Raw genomic sequence first — 26330 nt, 5'->3', positions numbered from 1 at the left:
ACTAGCCATTTGGTCTGTCCCCTTGAGAGCAAAAGAGAGGAGGGGGCGGGTTTAGAAAAGTTTTGCACCCCCCCACACACACACAAAAAAAAACTCCCCCCCTCTGCTTTCTTTGTGATGGCCCCGGGGCGGACTTGTGGTGGTTGTGGAGGGAGGGGAAGAAGAGGAGCAGAGGCGCTCATTTGCATCTTATTACCCTTCGCCTGCTGGTCCGGTATAAAACCGTGCGCAGGGCAGAAGACCTATCAGACTTACGCACTGGCACACCAAGAGAGTCAGAGGGGAGCGGAGACTTGTTTTTTGTGTTTATGATCAGCATATCACGAGCAATCAATTGGACAAATAAACGAGGGCACCAAGAGCTGTCTCTTCACCGACTGATTGGAATTAACTCTCACATTTCCATCGGGGATTTCACTCACGCTTTTTCAAGGGGATCCTTCTGTTGGGGATTACTTTACACTGAAAACTTTCATTCTTTCTGCCCTAAAAACTCACAACAGAAAACAGAGGGGCAGAAGACAGGAGAAGTTTCACTTCATCTCCATCCTTACACGTCAAAAACTCACCTTGACTGTGAATCGACGGAAAGCATTTAACACTTTCTCCATGAGTGTATGAGTTGTGCTACACGGACTTGTGGAGCTTTCACTACTTGCTGAGGGGCTGTCAACACAATGGGACGCCTGTGTCTGCTCCTGGTTGTCAGTCTCTCGCTGCTCACCTGCCAGGTAGGTCCGAAAGAGATCCACGCGAAGGGGTTTTTGCGCACATTATTTGTCTGCATTGAGGTTCCGCTAATGTTTCCAAAATGTTTCCGGTGATAACCTTCCTCAAACACATTCAACTGGTTTTGTGTGTTATAGGTTTTGTGCTCTGGCGTTTTTGAGCTGAAGCTGCAGGAGTTTCTCAACAAGAAGGGGATAGCGGGGAACGCCAACTGCTGCCCAGGAGGCTCTGCGCATCCGCAGGGTCACCAGCAGTGCGAGTGCAAGACTTTCTTTCGGATCTGTCTGAAGCATTATCAGGCCAGCGTATCCCCAGAGCCCCCCTGCACATATGGCGGAGCTGTGACTCCAGTCCTCGGATCCAACTCCTTCCAGGTCCCGGAGACCAATGCGGACAGCTTCACCAACCCAATCCGCTTTTCCTTCGGTTTCACATGGCCAGTGAGTAGACTTGTCATTAGGGATATTACTTAGCGTAACGTTTTTATGACACATCCCAAGCAGTAAGACACCACTATTTGACACTGACACATCACCCCCACAGGATTCATGTTGGATATTAAATGTTCTTTTTGCTGCTGTTAAAAGTTTTGCTGTGATATTTGCGCCATCCATTCTAAGAGAAAAACCAAAACCACGGTCAGACAGTGAAATTATTGTAGTCTCCAGTGGGACATGTTAGCTTTGAAGAGTACAAAACCCAACAGATGCTCCCAAACTCAACACATGTGAGGGTCTTTGTCAGCAGTGTGTGAGAGAGGCCATTGTAGTATTTCTGTGCTCTTTGGTAGGATATAACGGGGAGGGGAGGAGGATGTGTGAAAGAGAAAAGGACGGAGGGGGGGAGGGGGTGTCACCAAACGATTCTCTTCTCCAACCAGCCGTGGTGGGAAATATAACATCCTCTGAGTTGGCACATCATTGGCAGCACAGCGTGAAATTCCGCCTCGTTTAGGTTTTACGGCCGTGTCAGAGTGTGATAGTAGCAGGGGTGTGAAAAGGGAGCAGGTAAGCAGGGCCTTATTAGGCCCCTAATCAACATGGGAATTAGGCTATGAAGTTTATTGCAAGGCTTCATAATGGCCCTCTGCTACTCTGAGGGAGGGAGGCCTCCAGGCTGAGCAGCTGTTGACTCTCTCTTTCTCTCCTCAGGGGACGTTTTCACTGATCATTGAAGCTCTGCACACTGACTCCCTGGACGACCTGACAACAGGTGGGTGACAGCCAGAAAAGACAGCAGTGTAACCTAAACACAGAGGGCCAGCAGTGGCCTCGTTTTCTTGTTTTCCACCTCATGCTCATCAGTCATGATCAGGACACTGATATCTTGATTTATGCTTCATATTTTCTTTTTGACATTTCACTTACAGTTAAGAGCCAACCTCACTGAATCATTTTCCACATTTTTCCTTGAAAGATGAATTAAGTTGAACTAAGTGGTCTTCAGGTGATGTAGCTGGAGGCTCATATTTCATCAAACCAAAAGTAGACTTAAATGTATTCTTCACTGAAAATATGTGAGACACTGAAATTCCCAAATCAAATGACGCCATCTGACGTAGAAACTGGTTTGGTTTATTTCATGTGCATCTCAATTACAGTACTTTCTTAGATTTGGCCCAGTGATGAGGTTTGCAGCTGTCATTTCACTGTCCCACTCCCATCACTCATTGCACCAAGAAAATCGTACAGAGGATAGCATGTGAACACAGGAGACAATGAAAATTCTTTTTGTCAGCACTGCTCTTTATCTTTTAATAATTTTTTTGTGAAAAATATATTTACATTCAGACAGCAGCAGCTTCACTTGGAACCATTAAAAAGGCTGCAGCCTCATTTTCAAAAACACTAACGTGTGGTGCCATTTAACTACAGAGGAGCAAACAAATAACTTTTCTTTGGTACAAAATATATCCATTCTTTATTCGACAACCCGCAACTCATGGCAGTGACATTCTATTAGCATTCAACCATGTAACAGTAAACATCAACGATCCACAAACAAACTATATGATTTACTCAAACAGAGAACCCAGAGCGCTTGATCAGCAGGATCACCGTTCAGCGACACCTCGCTGTGGGAGAAGAATGGTCTAAAGACATGCAGACAGCCAGCAGGACGGAGCTGCGTTACTCCTACCGCTTCCTGTGCGATGAGCACTACTACGGCGATGGCTGCTCGGTCTTCTGCCGGCCCCGGGACGATGCTTTTGGACACTTCACCTGTGGCGAGCGTGGAGAGATCATATGCAACTCTGGCTGGAAGGGCCAGTATTGCACTGAGTGTGAGTTGTTTTGGTTATTCATCAAGCTCTTTCATTAAATCTGTATGGAGCAACATAAGGAAAGGCCATAGATGGGAGACAAAAGCATAGCATGCTGCTTCACCTTCTTGGTTATGCAGTTGTTTATTTTCAATTTTGATGACAGCTACTTGTGTGGTTGATAAAGTGATTGAGAGACACTGTCATTAGTAGCTGATGTTGATGTTTACTCAATGTGCCAAATCTCCAAATGCCACCTAATGCAATAATAATGCATGCTTCCATTAGTTTAGGCTTAGAAGATAATCACTGCCATCTGAAGGAAATTGTTTTTCAAATGTCTAAACTAAGGAAGCAAACACTTGGAGGGTTTTCAGCTTCTACGCAATTTATAAAAACTACTTTTCAAAGTTAATTTCCCAAACAGTCGTTTGTCTCTATTTACTGTTAGATCCTTGTTTCCACCTCATAATGCGGGGCCCGTGTGCAACAGGCGTCAGTTAGTTATCCCATTGCACCAGAGGCCTCCATTCTAATGAGCTGCAGTGGCTCCTCAGTAATTCACACGCCGCGTGCCTTCCATTAGACCACTGGGGCCTCCTCGCCCCAAACCTCCTCCCCGATTGGCCAAGTGGGGGTCCCGTATTGTTGTGGCTCGGGCCATTGATTGGCCGAGCAGGGTTGTGTATTGTTGTGAAGGGGGCAGCTGCTCAGTGAGAGGAGACAATGGAGCAGCTGTCTGGTGGTTAGCTCCACACAGACCAGCTGGCCCTGGGGGGAAGAGGAGGAGGAGGAGGGGAATGAGGAGAGACGGGAGTAGAGGAGGAGGGAAAGGAGAATATAAGAGAGGAGAAGAAGAAGACAAGATGAGGAGAAGGGGAGGGGATAGGTGGATGGAAAAGGAAGGGAGGAAAAGGAGGAGGAGAGGGGCAAGGGGTGAGAACAAACTTCTGACCCACAGTCAAGGGGAGAAAGGAGGCTTTGTGTGGGAGTCCTTTGTGTTAGGAGAGTAACCATGTTAAAAGAGAGAGCTTGTTGGCTGGTTTTTCTGTTTGGTGACCAAAAGTGCCATAGCTCCCAGTTTGGCTGTCCAATCCGAAAGGTAACATTTTCAGCAACATTTGCAGCACTGAATAAGCAAGCATACAGGTGGTCAGAAATGAACTGGGCTGATAAACAGAAATCCAGAATAACCCACAAACAGATGAGGAAGCTGGGGACCTAACCAGGCAGACAGGCAAGCAGACAGCAGTTTGAAAAGGCCTTCTAATGAAATAATGGAGAGCAAACACACTGAATTTCCTATGATTAATTTAATACTTTTTGTTTCCTCTCTGCAGCAATCTGCCTCCCTGGATGTGATGAAGAACATGGCTTCTGTGATAAACCAGGAGAGTGCAAGTAAGTTAAAAAACATTCTTTTTATTTCATAAATACTTTAAAAGTTTCTTTCAAAGTCTCCCTGATCATTATTTCCCTTGTTCTTGTTATTAACTGAATGTTGTGTTCCCAGGTGTCGCGTGGGCTTCAGTGGGCGTTACTGCGATGACTGCATCCGTTACCCAGGCTGCCTCCATGGCACCTGCCAACAACCTTGGCAGTGTAACTGTCAGGAGGGATGGGGTGGGCTCTTCTGTAACCAGGGTGAGTTTGTTTACTCACAGATTTACTACAAGGTTGTACCCCCCTTTTGATGCAACCATTTCCTCTTTGCTTCACGTTTAATCTGTTTCGCTCATAATTCTTTTTCTTTCTTTTTTTTTGGTGTTCACAGATCTGAACTACTGCACACACCACAAGCCCTGTCTCAATGGAGCCACCTGCACCAATACTGGCCAGGGCAGCTACACCTGCTCCTGCCTACCTGGATACACAGGTGCCAGCTGTGAGATCCAAGTCAGTGAGTGTTCCGGAAATCCATGTCGAAATGGAGGCAGCTGCACTGTGAGTGTCACCTCAGTTGACAGAGGGCTTCTAAATATAATCATGGCAACAAGCTTGTATGTAACCACTATTTACACTGTTTCCAATATAGGACAACGACGATGGCTACAAGTGCACCTGCCCACCTGGTTTTTATGGCAACAACTGTGAGTTAAGTGCCAATACCTGTGCAGATGGGCCCTGCTTCAATGGGGGACGCTGTGTGGACAACCCCGAAGGTGGCTACTTCTGTCAGTGTCCGATGGGATATGCTGGCTTCAACTGTGAGAAGAAAATTGACCATTGCTCCTCCAACCCCTGTTTAAATGGTATGTTGTCATCTGTGTTTGTAAGTGTACCCACACCTGCTATTAATCCTATAGCTAGATGTGGCGAGACTAATCCTTTGGCTTTGTCTTAACCCCGTTGTTCAATGCAGGTGCAGAATGTGTGGATCTGGTGAACTCCTATCTCTGTCAGTGTCCTGAGGGATTTTCAGGTCCGAACTGTGAAGTCAGCAGCAGCTTTTCTGGATCCTGTCAGTCTTTCCCTTGTCAGAATGGTGGGACATGCCAAGAGGGAGTGAATGGCTACACCTGTACTTGCCCCCCAGGTATAACAGCACTCAACAGACTTTTTGTCATTGTTTGTCTTAGATTTGTATCAGTTTTTAGATTTCTAAACCCCACTTTGTTCACAGGCTATACTGGTAAAAACTGCAGCTCCCCCGTCTCTCGTTGCCATCACAACCCATGCCACAATGGGGCCACTTGCCATGAGCGTGGCGGTCGCTACGTGTGCGCCTGTGTGCCTGGCTATGGTGGTCATAACTGCCAGTTCCTCTTGCCAGAGGTTCCTAGAGGTTCCCAACCAGTTGTGGATGGACCAGATCGCCGATATTCTTCTTCAGAAGGTGGAAACGCTGAAGATGAGCAGGATGATGTCAGTGGATTCCCTTGGACAGCCGTGTGTGCTGGTGTCTTCCTCGTTCTTGTGATCCTGATTGGCTGCTCTGTTCTGGTGGTCTATGTTCGGGTCAAATTGCAGGACCGACTCAGCCACCACAGTGACAGTGTCCACAGTGACAGCCGCGAGACCATGAATAATCTGACGACCACCAATAATTTCCTCCGAAGTGAGAAAGAAGTGGGTGCTTTAATGACAACATCAATAAAAAACACCAACAAGAAGGCAGACTACCATTCAGACCTTGCTGGGTCTCTGGGTGGACTGAGTGGAATCAGTGGGCTAAATGGAGCAGAGAAGAATGGCTTTAAGACTCGCTACCCCAGTGTGGAGTACAACCTGGTCCATGAGCTCCGGCCAGAGGAACTGTCGCTGTGCAAAGAGGAAGAGCATGACGAACCAGAGGCCAAATGTGAAGTGATGGATGAGTCTGACACAGAAGAAGGATTTAGGAAGAGACTAAACAGGTACGCAACTATAAAAATAGGTAAAAAACAAACCGGTATGAAAACATGTGTTTTGTGAGAGATTGCATTTCTTAACCTGTTTGCTCTTTATTTCACAGTGATGCATCTGAAAAGAAACAGATGGCAGAATCATCAAGCTGCAGCGAAGCAAAGTATCAGTCATCCACTGATTTAAACTGTCATGCAAGTGAGCTTGAATGCCAGTCAACAAGTGACATCAAATTCCAGTCAACCTGTGATATTGAATACCACAATCCCAGTGACAGCCGGTACCCATGTACCACCGACACCAAATACCAGTCTGTCTATGTCATATCAGACCAGAAGGATGAATGTATCATCGCTACAGAGGTGAGTGCAGGAAAAATAGATTTATATTCTCAGTAAGTACACAAAAAAAACTTAAATCAAAACTTGCACAAAAACATAAAAGACTAACATCCTTCTTTCTGTCTTAACAGGTATGATACCGGTTCCCTGTGGTTGATGGCGGTCCACACACACCAACCCTGAGCAGTAGAGCTCAGCTTGTTTCCAGGAGGTTTTACTCCTGCTGTTTGCTGCTGTTCCTTGGGATTTCCTAGAGGACTTTGAGCCAAGGTGCTGATGAGCCAGCGCACAGTTAGCGCCTACTTGGCGAGGACTGAGTACTAGATTAGTACTACGGGTGATTCTGGATATTTTTGATCTTTGATGGCTGCAGGTCTTTTGCTGACACAACGCTATGGACGAAGCACCAGAAGACAGTGTCAGCACTCGTACGGACTTGTACAGAAACAGTGCTGTCTGAGGACTCACACACTCAAAGAAGTCTGCTGGCAAACTAAAGAAGAGCCCATTCATTGTTTTCCACAGCACTGGAAGATTTATAGCTCATAACAGGATGAACTCTAAGCAGCGGAACATTGACTTGGATGTCGACTGATGATATTGTTGTACCTTGGTGTACTGATTGAATGAACAGTGAAGTACCTTTAGAGTACTGAGAACTTTTAAAGTACTGTTGTAGTACTGTAATGTGCTGTGATTTTACAATGCTGTGTAAAATCTGTTGTTGATATTGAATATTATTCATGTTCTGTACAGTGCTGAAGAGTAGAGTGTGGAGCTGTAGCAACATGAGGAGTCCCTGTGCTGCTGTAGTCTGAACATTTTTAAGAAACAATTCAAGGCATCTGAAGTGGAGCTTTCCTGACAAGACTACAAAAAGATTCAGAGGGGAACTTCTGCAGCGGTCTACCACCTTTAACTCTACAGCACTGACAGTGACTATGTTGGCTGAGCTGGTTCTCAGCAGAAAATAGAGAACTGAAGACTCCAGTAGTGACTGCAGATCAATCCAACATGGATTCTGTTGGGCCATACTGGCCTCTGACCCCTGAAGGTTGTGATACACAGGGCAGTGTTTTGGGCAGGGCAACCTAGGAAACACTTTCTGCATTAGAGCACAAACAAAGGAAAACAAGGTGGAACAAATCAAACAAAACACATTAGGTCACCTGTTAATTTTAATGCTCTGTGTTGAATTTAAAATAGCTGCATACTTTGGTCTTTTCCCTGACCTCTTAATGATGCTGTTGTTTTTTCCAAGTAGGCTGAGCTATAAAGTCTTAACTGCCAAGACCTCATTGCACTATGGAGGTGTGCGTGTGTGTGTGTGTATGTGTGTGTGTACAGAAAAGGTAATGCCTGTGTATGGTGTCAATGTATGCACTGCCCACTCCCGCCCCCCTCACTCCCAGTCTTCCACTATTAGCCAATTCAAGGACACCATCACTTTGCCTGCCCTTAGTTAGGATCTTTTTTTGTCTTTATTTTATTTGTTATCTAAAGAAAGATGTATTCTTTTAATTTAATTATGTAATTATTTGTGCTCCATTTTGTTGTGATGTATTTCTGCTAAACCTGTCATAATTTAAGTTGGATTGTTTTTATTTGGCAGATAATGTATGTATGTAAGTATGCATGTATGCATGTATGTGTTAGGCACTTGAGACCACTGTGACTGTGTTGTATTTAAGAGAGAAGTCGTATGTACAGAGCCTGTCATTTTTATTACTGGAAAAAACACAATATTTTTCCAAAATAAAAAAAGGAATTAAATCTAGCACACTTGGTGTTGAGTGGTTTTATCTTTATATTTGGTTGTTTTTTTTCCTAATGTGAGGACAGAAAAAATTGATCGTGACAAATATGCACTAGGATCAGCATCCTGCTGTGTACGTATCATCTCTGAAGATTGCAAAGAGAAATTAGTGAATGAAAAAATGAAACTTGCTGTCATTTGAGGCCATTTTTACATTTGCAGCTCCTTTGAAAAGCTGTCGAACAAATTCTATCTGAGGGATTTGTTGTCACTAAGTGGTATTTGCATGTGTGTGTGTATGTATGTGTGTGTCTGTCTGACACAGCAGAAGACTGTCTCCGCGTGGAACCACTAAATGAGACAAAGACACACCCCATAATCATAGACCGCTTAGCTAGCCTCCTCTGAGGGCAGAGTCATTTCTGTGTGTGCGCGTGAGTCCGAATGAACATGCTGTGTATGTGTGTGTATGTCTGTGCCTTAATGTGTTTGTGAATGGATCCTTTTTCTGTGAGCCTCTCTACTTGAGTATAAGTTCAAGTGTGTGATCTTGTTTAAGCAAAAGCGTATTTATAGCTGGAGATAGAAACCACCAGTCTGGATTTAGTCCCAGTTGCCCCTGCCTGACTACTCTGCATGTATGAGTGTGTGTGTGTGTGTGTATGTAATTTAGCGACCACTGAAGCAGTGTAGAAGCAGTCATCAAAGAAACTCATCTGGTTTGCAGTCTTATATAAACACACACAAGCAAGACGGTAAAATTGGATGACAGATGATCAGAAATTTAAAACAGTTAAAAAGAATAAACTGTATTAAGTGTCGAAATGGAGCCAATTACCATACATACACACACTCACGCACACACACGCAGAGGTCATGATCTGAATGACTGATGTTAGACTCAAATAATCTACCAGAAAGTCTACACAAGATAATTATTCATTCATATGTTTACACAGAGTCTTTACAGAGCAGACTTCCTGTTACTGTGAACAGTTAAACAATTAAAACACTACTTGAGTTTTCAAATGAATCAAAGTTAGAGAATAAATATTTTCTCAAGAAATATTTGCTTTTCAATTCAATCTTTTACAGTTTCAATAGAACAACAACAACAAAAAAGAGCACAAACTTGGGAACCCTGCAGGTCAGTTCTTAGTGACACTGTCTTTAACAAATACAGCAGCATGTAAATACTTTTTGTAATCGGCTATCAGTCTTTCAGTTCTTGTATATACATACATACATATATATATATATGGCAAATTTTCTCTGCAAACGGCTTCTAGTTCTGTGAGAATCTTTAGCCATCCATTCACACATCATTCTTCATGTTTCATGTTTTACTCTTTTGGAGAATTTTATTTCTTTGATTCTTCAACTTTTCTACAAGTGGTGTGATGTTTGGCTCCAGAAGTGACTGATATTTCGATGAGTCCATCCCTCTTCTAGTGAATTTTCACACAAGTCAAAACCACAATTGATCTCCTTGCTCAGCAGCTGAGAGGTACACAAGTGCTCATTGGTACCCAAACACTGAATTTCAACGTAGACAGAACCAGTTTACAAAATGTATCGGTCTATGTGTGGATGATCATTTACAAACTCCTGATGCTGAGTTTTGTAGTAAGGATCCAGAGCAGGTCTTTTCTGAATGTCATATTCATCCAGTGACTCTTCAAAGTCCTCTGATCTGTACCTCTTTGTTTGATTTAATTTCATTAAAAGCCTTTTGCCTTGACATCTTAAATCTTAAGTCCTTTCCTTGACTCCTCTGCTCACATCCACAGGGGAAGAACTACACTATAAAAACAGTATCGAGCTATAGTTTATATAAAATGCTTTTTTGTGTGTGAATCTCGAGTAGTTTTCATGTTTGGTAACAGCATTGTACATGTTTGGATTAATTTATCTTGAAAATCACCCTTTTCCTTTAGAATGACGTCCTTCGCTTGTTATGAACTGAAGCAATTTATCTAAGTCAGTTTTGCTTTTACTGTAAGATGTGAGGGGAGAAATTGAGGATTTACAAGGATATTCAAGGCTACCCTACAAGCAGGTTTCTCTGAATATTTTCTTGGTGTTCAAGACCTCGGCTTGACTTTCATAATTCAACATCTGTTAACTGTTAACATCTGTTTCTTATTTACATTATGACCTGAGCAAAAAGCTAATTGGAATAGCTTTCCTGTCCTCCTCTTCTGCTTTGTAACGATCAGTTACTCCAACTTACAGTGTGTAAGCAGCCCATGACCTCTAATTGTTGGGGCACAGTTTGAGGACTCTTCATCTGTTCATGAGGCTGTTTTCAACAATAACTTAAAGAGGTTATAACCTTCTCAGACCCTGCAAAAGTTATCGTGGAGCATACATTTTGTTTGGGTGCCCGAGCCTTTTTATGATGCTCCTTTCCCATTTGAAATACTGAAATGGTGCAAAACAGAAATAACACAGGTATCTTGCCTAAAACTGTGAATAGAATGTTTCAGCCTCAGTCGTACGCTTTGTGGAGAGCAGTTCCAACTCTACTCACTGAAATATTCACAGACACTAACATTTTTGAGTCAAGGTGCCCACATTTCTGTATGCCACTGAATGTAACCGAGCTGGTGATTATATCTCGACCGACTTTAAACACCAGCGGATCAAACCGGTGACCAGCCCACCGGCTGTAGACACAGTGACGGTTGCCCTTCCAAAGACTGTGACTGTGGCTGCTCAGAAAGTATTTGCTTGTATTACACAGGCAGCAGGCAGTTGTTAGCACATACCATGCTAAGCTTTTTAACTTAACTTTTTTTCTGTGCCACAATAGCTTTTCGCTGAGTTGGAAAATCACAGGAGACAGGCTTAAAGCTGGTCCTTTGTTGCTGTTAGGCTGTCCTCCGGCCCCTGAACAGTCGCACACACTCGCGTCCTCCCTCTACGCATCTATCTGGTGTCAATAGTCAGACAAAGCACTGGTCACTGGCTGCCATATGCTGCCCTGCTTCACATAAAGAAAAGCACTCTTTGAACTTCTGAGGGGGAAATCGAAACTTCTTCATGGTCAAATATACAGAGAAGAGTTTGTTCAGTCACTCCCCATATTCACGTGGTCTTTCTTTTCTTTTTCATGAGGCACTTATCTTTCAGCCAGAGCCAGAACATCTCCTTGTTCGCTCTGCAAGATATCCAAGTTGTCCAACTAACTGGATGATTTTTTTTTTATATTAATAACAACAAAAACAACACAAAATGCTAATGCATATATTTTCAGATATATTCAAACAGATGCTTCGGATCATATGTTGTCTGTTTCACTCTGTCCTGGGCTCTCCTCTCATACACTTTTCATTCTGACAGGGGGTAGGCAGGACCGTAGCTAATCCAGAGAACAGCCTGTTTAAGTGTGTCTCTGCTATAATCTGATTAATCTGTCCATTCATACACTCCTCTCTTCTCTCCCATTGCAGATCTTTTAGAACGTTTAGGTGTGTGTGTCAGTGGGTTTCTGTGTGTAAACATGCATGTCAGTGCCTGCTGGTGTGTGTGTACATGTGTGTGTGTGAGGGAGACAGAGAGTTATTGTTTGGAGGAGGGTAACAAGGGAGGAAGAAAAAAGCTCAAACTTGGCCACTGACCCTCCTTTTGTGTGTTGTGCACCGGTCACCTGTCATATGCACATAGACACACACACACACACACAAATTTGCACAAAAGTCCTTTCCTGAAAGAAGTTGAAACTGGGATCCTCTAGCTGAAGATGTCAGGGTGCCAAACATGGATTGCAGTGTCTCAAGTTGAGTCACATGTTTTCCTTATACTCTGCCCTTTCCTGTCATCACTCCCATTAAGACATAAAACTCACATTTTCTGCTAAATACTTGCTAAATACTAGATGTTTGAAGTCTTATCCATCACTGGATACTATGAAGGAGGTGTTTGATTGGTCCCAAGTTCATTCTGCAGCATGACAATGTGGCTACACATCCAGCCAGAGTCGTAAAGGTGGCTGTAAAAGTTCTGTCGCAGGACTTCTTGTCCTGCAACAGATGGCTTGGCCCCCACAGAGCCCTGGTCTCATCATGAGCCAGTCAGTCTGGGACTACATAAGGAGACAGTGGCACTGTCACAAGCTCTGTAAAATACTTGAATAAAGTACAATACTTGCCAAGTGCACCAAGGACAACAGGTGCTCCTTTAACAACAAAAAGGAACTAAATGAAGACTTCATCTAACCCTATTTTTCAAAGTGTCTGCATCTTAAATTGGATCCACGGCAGAAACAGTGTCAATTCATTCAACTCCTTAAACTTTGAGCTTTCTTAAAAAAACATCAGTGAATGTCTCAGGCCAGAGTGAACAACTTTGAGTTCAGAATAGAGACACTTGGGTGTATTTTGAAATACAGTAATTTTCTATGTTTGTCTCCGTAACCTGGCCACAGTAAGATTTAAAAAACAGCAGAGAAATTCTTACTTCTGCAACAGATCGAAAGCGCAACAAGAGTAACATTACATATTAGTTATATAAGTGTCAGATGGGTTGTGTACAATAACAGATGCATGCTGGTCCCTGTACCTTGGGACCTTCAGGTGGTAAAGTCTGACAGATTGCCTGAGTTTTCAGTATGTGTGAGGTCACAACCTAATGACAAATCAAATTCTGGGTACATTTTGCCACTTTGAATACAAAAAACTCATACCTAAAATGTATCCACTGATAGTAGAACTTTCAAATACAAAGCAAAAATATTTGATTTCCATGTATATCTTTCCTTTAACTTATTTTCTTTGACCAAAGGGGTCATCTGAGGTTTCAGAGGATTTTGTCTTTTTCTTGATAATGGTATGACTGAAGTGTATCACGGTATAAATGTCTCTCTTAAGATATACTGATTGTTCACAGCACAAAGTAAATGTAAAGCCTTCCGTTCTCTCCGTGGCTTCACTTTATTGCTGCATCATAGCAATGACCCGCTGACTTTGCACCTCTCCCCACACTAATATTAGCATTTCAGTTCGTCATCAGGAAAAATATCCACATACGCAGAACGTCTTGAACTAGAGATTTTTGGGTTAAATCTTGTGGGAAAACAGAGATTTCTCTCTCAACCATCCTCCATTGTTGAGTTTGAACAAACGAAGTGACCACAGCAGCCCAAGTCACACAATGACAGACAGCTTATTCAGCTACTTCATCTGTCGCTGCTCCCCAGGGACCAGGCTCTGATCTTTTCCCAGAGCTCCATCTCTCTCTTTCACCCCCTTTTCTTCCTCTTTTCCTGATTGTCTTTCTCTGACTCTGTTAATATTCACACACCACAGTATTTCCCCGTTTTCATACAGTCTAGCATTTTCGTTTAAAATCATAGCTTTGAGGTGTATATGGAGGTCAGAAACAGTTAAAACCAGCAACACTTTTTGCTTGTCTTTAGAGAGCATTGTTTTTGTTTGTATTTTGTTTATTGTCATCTCTCCCTGGGGGTTAAAGGGGTTGTAAAGACAGAGTCATTCCTTCAGAGACACCAGCTCCCATCAGCACCTTCTGATCATTACTGGTGCATCGTGGGAACAGCTTGGCGAGGACAATGATTGGCTAGAACAATGAAGCTGGGGGCAACACAAAGGACACGCCCACTGCATGATGGGAAAGAGCAGCAGAGGAAGCAGATGTTGCCACAGAGGACACACAGGAGGGGACAGAGAGATAGAGAGACAGCAGATGTCTCTCTATCTCTCTCTGATGAGCCTGAATTGTATTCAACTCTTTAGCAGCAGGTGAGAAGAGACAGCAGCTTTACCTGCTTTTGACAGAATGATGCTTCTTTGTTCAGTGAACAGAGCACAGCGGGGTCGTCACACATTTGCACAAGGCTATTGTGGACGAACTTCTTTTTAAGCCTCTAAACTTTTGAGCTGCCTATTATAATGTCCTGTCACGAGTCTTTAAATTATGATATCGTATATAGAAAATATGTGATAGATTACTTTATAAAAAGAGCCTGAAATACACAAGTGTAGAGACAAGAAGCAGAGAGTCACTTTAAAGGAATGTCATGTGCGTCTACAAAATGTACATAAATGGGATGCTTTTGCCTCAGTCACCAGATTGTAACACAGCTGTACTGATGACTATGTGCTGTTTGCATTTACTTTTTTTCTAATCTTTGATTTGATTATTGAAAATGGGAAGTTTGCAGTGAAAACATGAATGACATAACTCTCCCCAAGTGAAAAACATAACAGTAAAAGTGATTTGATTGTAAAACAAGGAGTTATACAAAATGGTTTCATGCTTATTTCAGGTGCTGCATTGAGCCACAGTGGCTTTAGAGAGGTTCAAAATTAGAAAGAAAATAATAAAACATAACACTTAACAATATATTAGAAACAACAACTAAGCAGGAATTAAAAAAAAAAAAAACACAACAAAACACACGACCCCAACAGCATCTAAGAAAAATTCAGAGACAACTCTGCAACAGCTCAACAAAAAGCACCTCAAATATGGTAATGTACAACAACAACAACAGATCTTACCAAAAGAATCTTACAAAAAGACCAAAAACAGAAGTACAATCACAAGTCACTCACAACAATCCACGAAACAACAACAAAACATACAAAATCCGAGTAAAAACAAAAATGATAAAACAGAACATGGAAAAACAGCAGATAACAAACAGGTGAGCAGAAAAGGAAACATTTCACAGAACCTTTTTGTGTTTTTGTGGGTTTTTTTTTTTATATATTGTTGTGACACCTTGTGTTTTTGTGCTTTTTGTAAGTTGTGTTTTTCTGTTTCGTAACAAAGATTTTCAGTTTGTTTGTTTCAATTTAAGTTTTTTTTGTTTTGCTTTCATGTTTTGTGAGTTTTTGTTAAAATTTTTGCTGCACCCCTTGTGAAAATATTAACATGCTTTCAATGTGGCACCGTTGCATAACCACATCACTTTTGTATTGTTTTTTTTTTTCATTTCAGCCATTTTCACAATATTTTCCTTTTGTTGTTTTTTTTTTCATTTAAGTTCTTTTTATCTCATCCTTTGTTTGGTATAATTCCTGCTTTGAAATATCTAACTATCCTCGGGTTTTTTGGACCTTCTTGTAATGCAAAAGAGAAAAAAATCCCCAATAAATTCTATTAATTAAGGATTCAAATACATTTCTATATCCTGCCATGGAGGTAATTTCCGTCAGCAGCACAGTTAGCAGGTTTGCTTTTACGCACTACTCGCACTTATTCTGTCAGTTCATGGGAATGCACTCCTCTCATCAATGTGCTCATTCATGATGGCCAGACAAATTAGACAGCAAATTCCCACAATAATACTTGCCAATTCATCCCATGAAGACAAAAGGGAGAACAGCTGATGGGAACAAATCTTCCTGTGTTCACTCTAGGTGCCACGAGGGAGCAGTCATCACTTAACGGAAAAGGCAATTGAGATGTCACTAGATTGGCAGACTTGGACAAAAATTGGAGTTGCCAGGTCTGATCCTCTGAGACGAGAGGAGTGGTCGAGATCTAGCAAAGTGTGCTTTGGGATAGTTCTGTGATTAAGCTCTAGGTCTGTGTGTGTATGCTCTTTGTTTTCATGTGTGTGGTGTGTATGTGTGGGAATGGACCCTGGTCTGACTTGTTGATTAATGGCCAGTGTGTGCATGTGTGAAAAAGCTCCCGGTCCTGTTTCCATGCTAATGAGTAGCGGCAGATGGGAGAGAGGAGGCTGGACCAACAATGAACAAACGCACCAGCAGCCGTACAACTTAAAAAGACCAAACAGAGGCTCCTGTATGGTATGCTTCCTCACAGACAAATACTCTTATATTATGTCTTTTCTTATTGTCTGCTGGAGCATGTTACCACTGAATACATTCAACTCTATCAAGAATATGATGATGAGATGTTGAGATATGTTAACACCAAGCAGGACACTGTAGCATATGGCCAATACACTTTACCTTGATTCAAGTATAAACCCCTTTTGGAGTTGAAGGCAGTAGGGTAGCTAATAGATGGGGAAACCTACACGCAGGATAATTTCACCCCCTTATCAGTCTGATAAAAATATGCCCATTTACCCATTTAAATGGATGCCATTTTTTTCCATGTGAAACATTCAAACAATAGTTTGGCATGCCCCCAAGTACACAAGGTTTCTTCATTAAAGTGTTTTATGGTTACCTAGCAAACAGTCCAACAAAATGTCTGTCTTGTTTTTTTTGTAATTAAATGTGCATTTGTTATGTTGTAATACAGCAGGGGTGTGAGGGGAATGGTGACACACAGAGAGCCCTCAAGGGTATTATGATTAAATGCCTGGGTAGTACTTTACAGTAAGTGTACATCAATTATCATATATTCATGCATGGCTGGTCAGCTTTAGCCGTGAATGAACTGTATCTCATTTGAGAATTAAAAACTAAGTTATTTCAATCATGATACATAGATTTAAGTGCGTCTTCTCTATAGTTAAGAGTCATGGGGTGAGATAAAACACTGAGCAGTGATAGTAGTAAATGAGGATTCTGTTGAATAGGAAATGCTATGATCACAATTAACTGACAGAAATCTTGATCATGATGACTATATTCACGATTTCATTATGTTTTTGGCCCCCTATAAAGAAAGGAGGAGGAGACACAGTGAACAGTGAGAGAAAAAGCTTGAGGAAGACCAGTCAGACATTCTGACTGTTATGCTGATAATTACGTTTTTTATTGCCAACAATTAGAAATGCTTGGTCTCTCAAAGGAGAAACATCTGATAATGTATGTGAATTAAATGTTCTCTATAACACCATCCCAACTGGTAAAACTGTGAAGACCCCCTAACATCTTTTCTTTTAAAGAACAGAAGAGAGTTCAATCAGCATAAAATGTCTCATTAGATGACTTCACAGTGGTTACAGAGCTGTTGTCACTGTGGGAGCTGCATGCTGAGCTGTGAGACAGATCAGTTATTCTTTCATCAACACAGACTGACCAACCATAACACCTCACATGAAAAATGACAAAAACTAACTTAATGACCTCGGAAACTCGTGCTTACTGGACTTAACTCTTATCCTTTGAGTACATTGTAGCCCTCACCACACAGAGTAAAGTACCCCTGGTTATGGGAAAGGATTTTTTTACTTTGTTCTAGTGGTAAAAAAAACTTCCAAGATGGAATCTTTTAAATTGTTTTCTTTTTTTTTTGTAAAAATTATATCATAGATTATATTATAGACAAAGATCAATCAAATTGACAGGCATGAGGCAGACCCGCAGTCACATTCACACTTAAACAGCTACATTTGAAGACACTCGATACTGGGCTTACTGGTGTCAGATAGATATGGCCAAAAATAATACATATACACTACGTATTTGCACATCACCCCTGCAACACTACAGTCAGGCAGAGTAATGTTTCTCTGCAGGACAGTTTTCCATCTGACCACCTGATTCAGCTGAGCTTTAGATTCAAACATAAATACTATATATAAGTTTATATATGTTAGTGTATTTTTTATTTAGTTTGACTTTTTTGTACCATAAAGGCCATTTAAACCAAATGAGAAAGATGGAAACAGCTTTGTTCACTAATGTCACTGTTTATGTTTTTTTTGCACACAAAATGAATATATTGCATGTTTTGCCACAATGTGTGTCTGCGGGTTTGTGTGTTAATGTGTGTGTGTGCTGATGTCTGTCAAAGGGGGCATTTGTGCTGATCAATTTTTCTTTTGTGTGTCATTTCCAGTCCTGAGTGGTGGTCCAGCCTGTTAGACAAATATAAACACTTCCCCCCTGTGAGTCTAGATAACAGTGCAACTGATTAGAGACAAGTGTGTGTTGGTGAGCTCCTCTGTGTTAAGCAGACTCGTGGCGTTAACATTACAGGAAACCATGCCTGTTTCCTGTAAAGAACTCTTTTTATTTTTCATTCTTACTTTCCTTATCTTCACCCTTTCTCCTCGTTTTATGGGAAAACTTTTACACAAAGATTTTTGTTTTTCTATGCCTCTTTAGGCCAAAAATAATGGTGGAACATCTCTCTGATGGACTTGCAAGTGGTAAAAACTGATGGATGTCTGACCTCTCTTTAGTGCTTTTTTTTTCTCTTTAACTTGTTTTTTTAAGACAAATTGCAACGAACATACAGCAGTAGAAAAAATCTCATTTGAACGACTGGGCTCCTAGACAAAAACCTGACTTGTGGGAGAGGAATGTTGACAAGCGGACCCTCAGCCAACACACACCGATGACCCGGAGTCAAAGAAAAACAAATCATGCACACCAGTCAGCAGCACAGTTCTAACAAGCCTTCTTATCCATCATGCAATGCCATCAGGCATCTGATCGATCCCAGATCCAAGCATGACAGCAACCACAACACCTTCAATGAACAACAAGAAGGACAGACCCTGCAGCCGATGGCATGACTCTCCCTGAATACAGATCTCAACATCAAGGAGGCAGAAGACATCAGCTTTTACTTTTGTTTGTGAGTGTGTGTGTGTGTGTGTGTGACAGAGATTCCTGAGGAATGCTCTCAGTGCTGTTGTAGTATCTGCGAACAGGAAATGGATTCCCAGTGCCAGGAAGTAACTTCGTGGAGAGAGGAAGTGTTTGCCAGCATCCGCCCTCTGTCTGCTGGATGGGGAAGGAAGGAGTGGAGGGGTGGTGGGGTGGAGTGAGGAGCAAAGGGAGAATGAAAAAGAGAGTTGTTTTAGGAAGGAGAAAGGGAGAGCAATATTTGGTGTGAGGGAGATCCACATGACGTCTGAGCTGCCATGAAAAACAAGTTTCACCTGAAGTGCCGCTTCTTTTTGTTTGTGAGATTTTTAAGTTCTTCTCTTCTCTAAACCGGTGGAGAACAGTGTTTGTTACAAATTGAACTGGATTCGATCTAAAGTGATTGTTTCTGGCTGTCTGACAGCTCATTGTCCACTATGTCCGTGTCTGAATGGTACCACAAAATGACCGTGCACTGGGTGACTCTGAAAGGACTAACACTCACTTTACCTGTCGTACACCAATTCAGCTACCTGACAAACCAGAAAAAACCTCTTTGACACTTAAGACACTCTGAGGACACATTCAACTGTAATTTAGTCTAAATCAGTTCTTATCACCTGACTTTGTTCATGCTCCTGGAACGTCCTGCAACTGCACTTTGAGCAGAGGCTTTAACTAAACAGTCTGTTCAGGTGTCTGCATACCTCTGTTCGTGTAGAGTGTCAGGTTTTTTGTTTTGAATCACCTGGCCTCTATAAAACCCCAAAGCAGATGAAGAGATGTCCAGGTAGTTTCTCACCTCACACCCAACTGAGAACTCTTTTTCATGAGTGTAGCTGCTGCAAGCATGAAGTTTTTAACATGTGTCATCCCAGCACTCCTCACACTCTTAAAAACTCCCCTGAGAGAGATCGTTTGAGGTGAAAGGTCAGGGGTCAGCACTGTGTCTGTGCACAAGTCTTTCTTAGTAAGTAGCTCAAGCACTTGAGTTCAGAAGAGGAGCAACATACCACACACACACACACAGAGTCAAAGTTTGCCACAGTGTCTGTTTTGTCATCATTATAGCATCTCCTCGACTTGCTCTGGACTGTCAGTCTGACTCTGTCGTGGTGGAAACCTGTTCAGTTGAAGCCAAAAGTTTTACAGGACTTGCAAAATGTGTATTTTATAATATGCATTTCACTGTAAAAAGCCTGTAAAACTGTGACTAAGCCAGCCTATCAGTCAGTGGACGTGAACTTTCATTTTTTAGAATAAGATGAAACTTAGTAAAAAATAAGAAATTCGAGTTGCCTCGTTTAGGCAAGATGGTTTGAGTTTAAAAGTTTAATGCATCCTGTGACTGTGTGTGTGTGTGTGTGTGAAGATGGGACTCGATGGACAGATGGTGCTTTGTGACTCCTGACACCTGCCAGCTGCTCCTCCTCACCTCTTTTTCTTCCCCTTTCTCCTCTCACCTCACCTCTCTGCTTTTCTTTCACTGTTCTTTCACTGTCGCCACTATTCACTGCAAAAGCATTCAAAAGACAATACAACACAATTGCAGTATGAGAAAGGAGGTGTGCTGTATTGATAGGTAAAAACTGATCATTGACTCTCTTTCTTTTCACTCTTTTCGAGCATCACAAATAAGGAGCTGGAACGCATTCAGGACATCTGGAGGTCTGTTAGGGTTGGCTGAATTCAAGTGTTATAAGACAAATCTTAGATAATAATTAGAATTTCCTGGATTAGTCTATTGTAACCCGAAAGTTCCTCTAAAGCTCTCTCTTAACCTCCACCATAAAGGTACCAGTATTATTTAACTGAGGACGGATGTGACTGAAAGGATAGCTGTTGATTTGTATTGCACTGTATGAAACCCACTTTTAGGCAGGTTGTAAAAAGCACTTCCCACCATCCTGTGGCACATTTGAAACTTTTTTTATAAAACAGATGCGTATTACTCATCAAACTCATCAGCCTAACTGTGACTTCAAGCACATATTCAATGGAAGATAACGGGTTTGAGTCAAGAAGGGTATTACATAGCCATACTTTTAAAAAAGAGAGAAAAAGGAAGAATAATCATTCTGAAGGCACATAGACAACATTTTGAGTTGATTACCAAGAGTGACAAATTTAAGAGTGCACACACAAGGTATTCAGGCCCTCAAAATAACTTTGGTAGAGATGAAATCTATAAGTCTTCATGTGATAATCCAGCAAGCTCGGCGCACCTTTCTCCAGGAGGTTTTTCCCATTCTTCCCAATTTTCCTGAATCCTGAGCACTCTAGAAGAGGCTTTCACTAAGGGTTGCTCTATAAAAAACTTTAAATCCCTGCTCTAGCAACCATTTCCATGTAGACAACATGCCGGACCAAGGACCACCGTAAATTCATTCCCACCCTGTGACTTTGAGGTACGATTTCAAATAAGACCTTCAAATAATAACCTTCAAATAAGGTTGGTGTTCACAGACTGGTGGTTATTTCTAACCTGCCAATCACACAAGTTCAGTCATATAAGCACCCTGGTGTTCACATGGACAGTATTCTAACTGGGATCATCCATGTTGATTGGGTGTTTCTTTTTTTTAAACTCCTCCATCTTTATGCACAATTTAGGTTTATATGTAGTTAAACAGAAACTGACTGTTTTGTTCTATCAGACTGTTTTTGCATATAATATCAGATTTTAGACAAATACATGGTTTGGAAGCCTTTCTTTGTCTTCAAGATCAAAGATACTGTGCCTTGTTTGAGTAGCAAGGAAACCTGAACATCAGAATGATTTGAATAGTGTGTACTTGCACAAAAAGAATCATACATTATCGTCAGACAGGTGACTAATGGGCGACACAGTCATAAATAATATAATAAACTTTACTTATTTGCCACCTTTTAAAAACAGAGTTTACAAAGTGCTTCACAGACCAAAAGAGAATCCAAACAAGTTCAAGAGGGAATAAAAGTACCGCATTAATGAAATAAAGATTCAATATGATAATAGCAATTAGAATAAATAAGTTAATACATTACGAATTATAAAAAATAAATTGATAGATGAATAATGGATAAATAAAGTAAATAAAAAGACAAGGAAAGTCACTTGATTGCATATCTATAAAAAATATGTTTTAAGAAGTGATTTAAAAGAAGTTGCTGAATCTGCACTCTTTATTTCCTCAGGCAGGTTGTTCCAAAGTCGAGGCAAAAGAATGATCTCCACTGGATTTGAGCCTCAACTTCAGAACTGCCAGGAAAGCCCCACCTGAGGATCTCAGGCTGGACCCATACGAGCTTTAAAGTGATCAGCCAAATCTTGAAATCCCTTCTAAAGTGTGCAGGGAGCCAGTGCAAGGCAGCGAGGACCGAGGTGACGTGATTACGTCTGTTTAAACAAGTGAGAAGCCTAGCTGCTGCATTCTGGACCAGTTGGAAACATGACCATGACTTTTGACTGATACCAGTGAGGAAAGAGTTACAGTAATCTAACCGTGAAAATATAAATGCATGGATAACTATCTGAAAATCTGAGGTTTTATTTTGGACACTGTACTTAACTTTTATGTGCAGGTGGAAGGTGAAGTTTGGGGTGTTTAAAACGAATATCTCAGATTTGACAGAAGGCATATCTGTGTGAAGCAGTGAAATTAGACATTGTGACACATAATTATTCTGCCTAGGGGAAGCATATAAATGGAGAATTAAATCAGACCTAAATTAGAACCTTGCGGTACACGACAGGTAATAGGAGTTGTAGAGGATGGACAGTTACCAATGGTGACCACATTGGTTCTGTCTAAAAGGTAGGAATAATACCTAGAAATAAAGTGCAGTGTCCCTAATACCAGCACAGGATTTAAGACGTTCAATTAAAAGGGTATGGTCTGCTGTGTCAAAGGCCGCACTTAGGTCTGAAAGAATTAAAATTGCACTCTGACCCGTGTCGGCAGCCAAAAGGAGGTCATTGGTAACCTTGAGCAGGGCAGTTTCAGTGCCGAGCAAAGCTCTAAAGCCTGACTGAAATTTCACAAAGATTTCATTTTCACACATAAAAGCTAAAAGTTGGGTTAACAAAAAAACTTTTTCAAAATTTTATCATAAAAACGGAAGTTTAGAAATCGGTCTAAAATTGATAAAAAACCAAAGGGGGCGAGAGGTGGTTTCTTTAACAGTGGTTGGACAACAGCTTGTTTCAAAGAAGATGCCATTTTCTAAAGAGCACACAAAAGCATCATGGAGACCCATTTCGAATTTTCGTGAATGGAAATATAAATCTTTTGGTGCCTGTTATTTTTTCTGCTGTGTTGTGTGTTGGTTTCCCTGCTGGGTGACACGTGGGTTTGGAAAAGTCAGAGTGGATTCCAGAGTCGCTCTCTCACAGCCTGAGAAAACAATCCCGTCTGCCCGCCTGACTGTCACTCTCACCTCTTCTCTGTCTCAGTGTGGGACGCTCAGTCCATGAGGACAGCTGGCGGGCTGAGAGTGGACATGTATACGAGTACGTGTGTGTAGGTATCTGGGTTTGTGCGTGTCTGTGTGCCGCTCTCTTTGTGTGATCCTAAGAGGTCAGAGGTCAGGCTGTGGTTCACAGAGAGCCACGCTGTTCCCCTCCCAACAGGAAGGAGGGCACTGTCCATATGCTGTCTTCACTCACACACAAACACAGATTCACACGCTCACACACCACACACACACACACAGACCCGGTACAATCACACATTCCAACAGGTACATACATGATCTCACATAGGTACGCTACAGATACACACATGCAAACACACACACTCCCAGAGAAACATTGATTTGACAAAAATCCACAACAGTTATACCATTTTTGAGTGTCATGTCATCAAGATACACAGTGCGTTTGCATTAAATCTTCAATCCGAACTTCAGAGGAAGCGTTTGTCCGTATGAGCCCCAGGCTATGATCAGAAGCTGGGTACCGGTGCTCTTCTTTTTCCAGCGCCAGCCCACATTCTCAGTGGCTGAAACAGAAGGGGTGAAAGTACGTACTTTAGTCCCGAGTTGGGAAACTCAACAGCGCTGGTCAAAACATTTCAGACGCACTTTATTTTGAGTGTGTTGTGAAATGCTGCGCCTTCTGGAATATTTCTTCATGAGATTCTGCTTCAATTGAGTCTGTTTAAGCGTCATATTTCGACACTTTCACTTTCAATAACATTCACTGACACTTGTTTGGTTCTTACGCTTGCATAATAAATGCTTCTTTTCTCTTTGTACCACTTTATTTTCTTCTCTCTGGCAGCTGGCTTCAGACATAAACTCAGTGCATGCAGACAGCTGCAAACAGCTGTCTCCACTGTGTTTGACAACATCTTTTACAGGCTTTAGAAGATATTACACACACACACACAAACACACACATTGATGCAGGCTTTCAAAAGCAACTTATGACTGACTTTCATTATATGACACAGCAGTCAATCCCTATAAAGCACTATTCAACTGATACCTTCTTGAGTCCTTCTATAGTCCAGACCAGCAGTATATAGACAGCTTTAAATTTACAACCGTGTGGGAAGAAACTATGTGGGACTTGCGCCCCTTTAAAAACGTGTATAGATCACTAAAGTTCAAAAGCAACTGTAAAACATTTAGTTGCAAAGTGTTTCCATACACCCGTGTCCATCATTGTTGGGGCTCGCGTGTGCGCTTGTGATGTTGTAGAAATGGAGTTGTCTGTTTATATGAGGAGTAAATGCGTGAACATGCAACAGAAGAGAGACTAATTTCCCTTAGAAAAAAAAAAAAAGACGAGGATCAATCAGAAAAGTCAGGAAGTGGGTCAGCGAGATTAAAGTTTGAAGAAAGCAAAGAGAAAGGACAACTGAAAGAAATGGCAAATGAGCCATCCGATTGAGAAGACTTGAGGATGTTTTATAGGTCAAGAAAACCCTCTTTGTGACTCGGCATCAAGTCAAAGATTTTCTCTGGGATGTGGGCAAATACAGAAGGTTTCCTTGTGACCATAAATCAGAGGATTCACCACAAGGTGCAAAGCCCCAATAATCCTCAAAATCAGGAATTTCAACATGCAAAAAGAAGTCAGTAGAGTGTGGAACAAATCTCTGTGGGACGATAATACAAAAGTCTGCCTCCAATAAATGATGGAAGGAAAAAGGAGCGCGTGACCCATAGCATCCTACCGGTACCTTTAGTCCGTTTCTTTGGCATGACCGTAACCGTTTCACTTGCAATTTTGGAGGATTCCACAGCTGTTGGAAGAAATAAGACCGACACAGAAGTATACAGGAGCATTCTGAGTGCTCATATTCAGCCAAATGCATCAAAACTCACTGGTCATACAGCAAAAACAACCAAACTGGATGAGTCAATCATCTGAACGAAGACTACTGGAGGCCAGACGAAAGGCAAAGAGACTCTAAACAAGCAAGAACTGAACAGGTACTGAAAGAATCTGCAGTGAAAGCCTGATGGAGCATCACAGGTGAAGATGCAAAGCATCTAGTCGTGTTAGCCAAAGATTTCAGACGCTCGTTGCATGCAAAAGAATTTCCACAAAATATTAAAGGTGCTGGTTTTGTAAGGCTTCTTGCTTGCCTGTCTAGTTTTGAACCTCTAAACTTTCGTCATGGAGCATTATGATAAAACAGCTCCACCACACAAACTTCTTCTAATATCAGCAAAACCATCTCCAACTGTATGTCTGTGCAGCTGTGTATGCTAAGGACTGTATGTAACAGTGAATCAGCCACAGAACCCTCAGACCAATGCTTCTGGATTGGACCTTTGAACAATAACGCCTAGAAATAAGCTAAACAATTCTCTAAACTTTCAGTAATTTTTTCTTTTTGGCACATTTCAAACAGAAAATCTAGCTCCTGTTTGGCTACCCACCGATTGTACAACTTTAAGCGATAGTTTCTGTTTTGATGTCCGGTTTCCTGCACCAACGCGTTTTAATCCCGTTTACTTACAACCTGTTGCGAGCAAAACACAGTTGCAGCCTGTAAGATCATTAGGAAAGGAGGTCTCACACCTCTCCATTTGGACTGATCAACAGGGACACACACACACATTCAAAGAATGTTCAAACAAATGTTGGCTGTTTATTCTCAGCCTGTAGTCGTTGATGCACTTTTACTCAGTTTTTTTCCACTGTTGTTGTTGGGATTGTAAAGCTGACATGAGAAACCCTCATCACAGCTTCTGTCAACAGCAACACTTCAAATTAATTTCGGTTTTCCCACAAAAAAAATCATTCTTTGAGCACCGTGCTGCTCGCTTACAGAAACAATTAAAAAAAAAAAAACACGCATTCCTTCACCTGACGCAGAAGCGGTTAATAACAGCACAAAAGAGCAATTTCGGTTTAAAAAGGGATAAAGTTTCCCACGAGTTTGGAGATGGTGTTACACAACTGCATC

The 26330-nt window shown here is 41.7% G+C and overlaps 1 protein-coding gene across 1 annotated transcript; it reads left to right on the top strand.

The window, feature by feature from the left end:
- The first annotated feature begins 262 nt into the window (after window positions 1-262).
- On the top strand, window positions 263-8455 carry dldh (dihydrolipoamide dehydrogenase). The gene is made up of 12 exons (XM_072380381.1): window positions 263-731; window positions 867-1169; window positions 1881-1941; window positions 2756-3013; window positions 4333-4393; window positions 4506-4636; window positions 4767-4936; window positions 5028-5244; window positions 5355-5528; window positions 5616-6348; window positions 6447-6699; window positions 6810-8455. Exons 1-12 carry the CDS (start codon window positions 678-680, stop codon window positions 6813-6815), a joined length of 2421 nt encoding a protein of 806 aa, XP_072236482.1. The 5' UTR covers window positions 263-677; the 3' UTR covers window positions 6816-8455.
- Window positions 8456-26330: the final 17875 nt, after the last annotated feature.

The sequence above is a fragment of the Leuresthes tenuis genome, unplaced genomic scaffold (genome assembly GCF_036924035.1).
Source record: "Leuresthes tenuis unplaced genomic scaffold, fLeuTen1.0.hap1 SCAF_2, whole genome shotgun sequence".
NCBI lineage: Eukaryota > Metazoa > Chordata > Actinopteri > Atheriniformes > Atherinopsidae > Leuresthes > Leuresthes tenuis.
This window is presented reverse-complemented; position numbering and strand designations above follow the sequence as displayed.

Bases quoted from the DNA above. Each gene is read 5' to 3' on its own strand.
- dldh (XM_072380381.1), top strand. From the start codon at position 678: ATGGGACGCCTGTGTCTGCTCCTGGTTGTCAGTCTCTCGCTGCTCACC. The intron at 5,529-5,615 runs GTATAACAGCAC...CTTTGTTCACAG, and splicing joins CACCTGTACTTGCCCCCCAG to GCTATACTGGTAAAAACTGC. The intron at 6,349-6,446 runs GTACGCAACTAT...TTTATTTCACAG, and splicing joins TTTAGGAAGAGACTAAACAG to TGATGCATCTGAAAAGAAAC.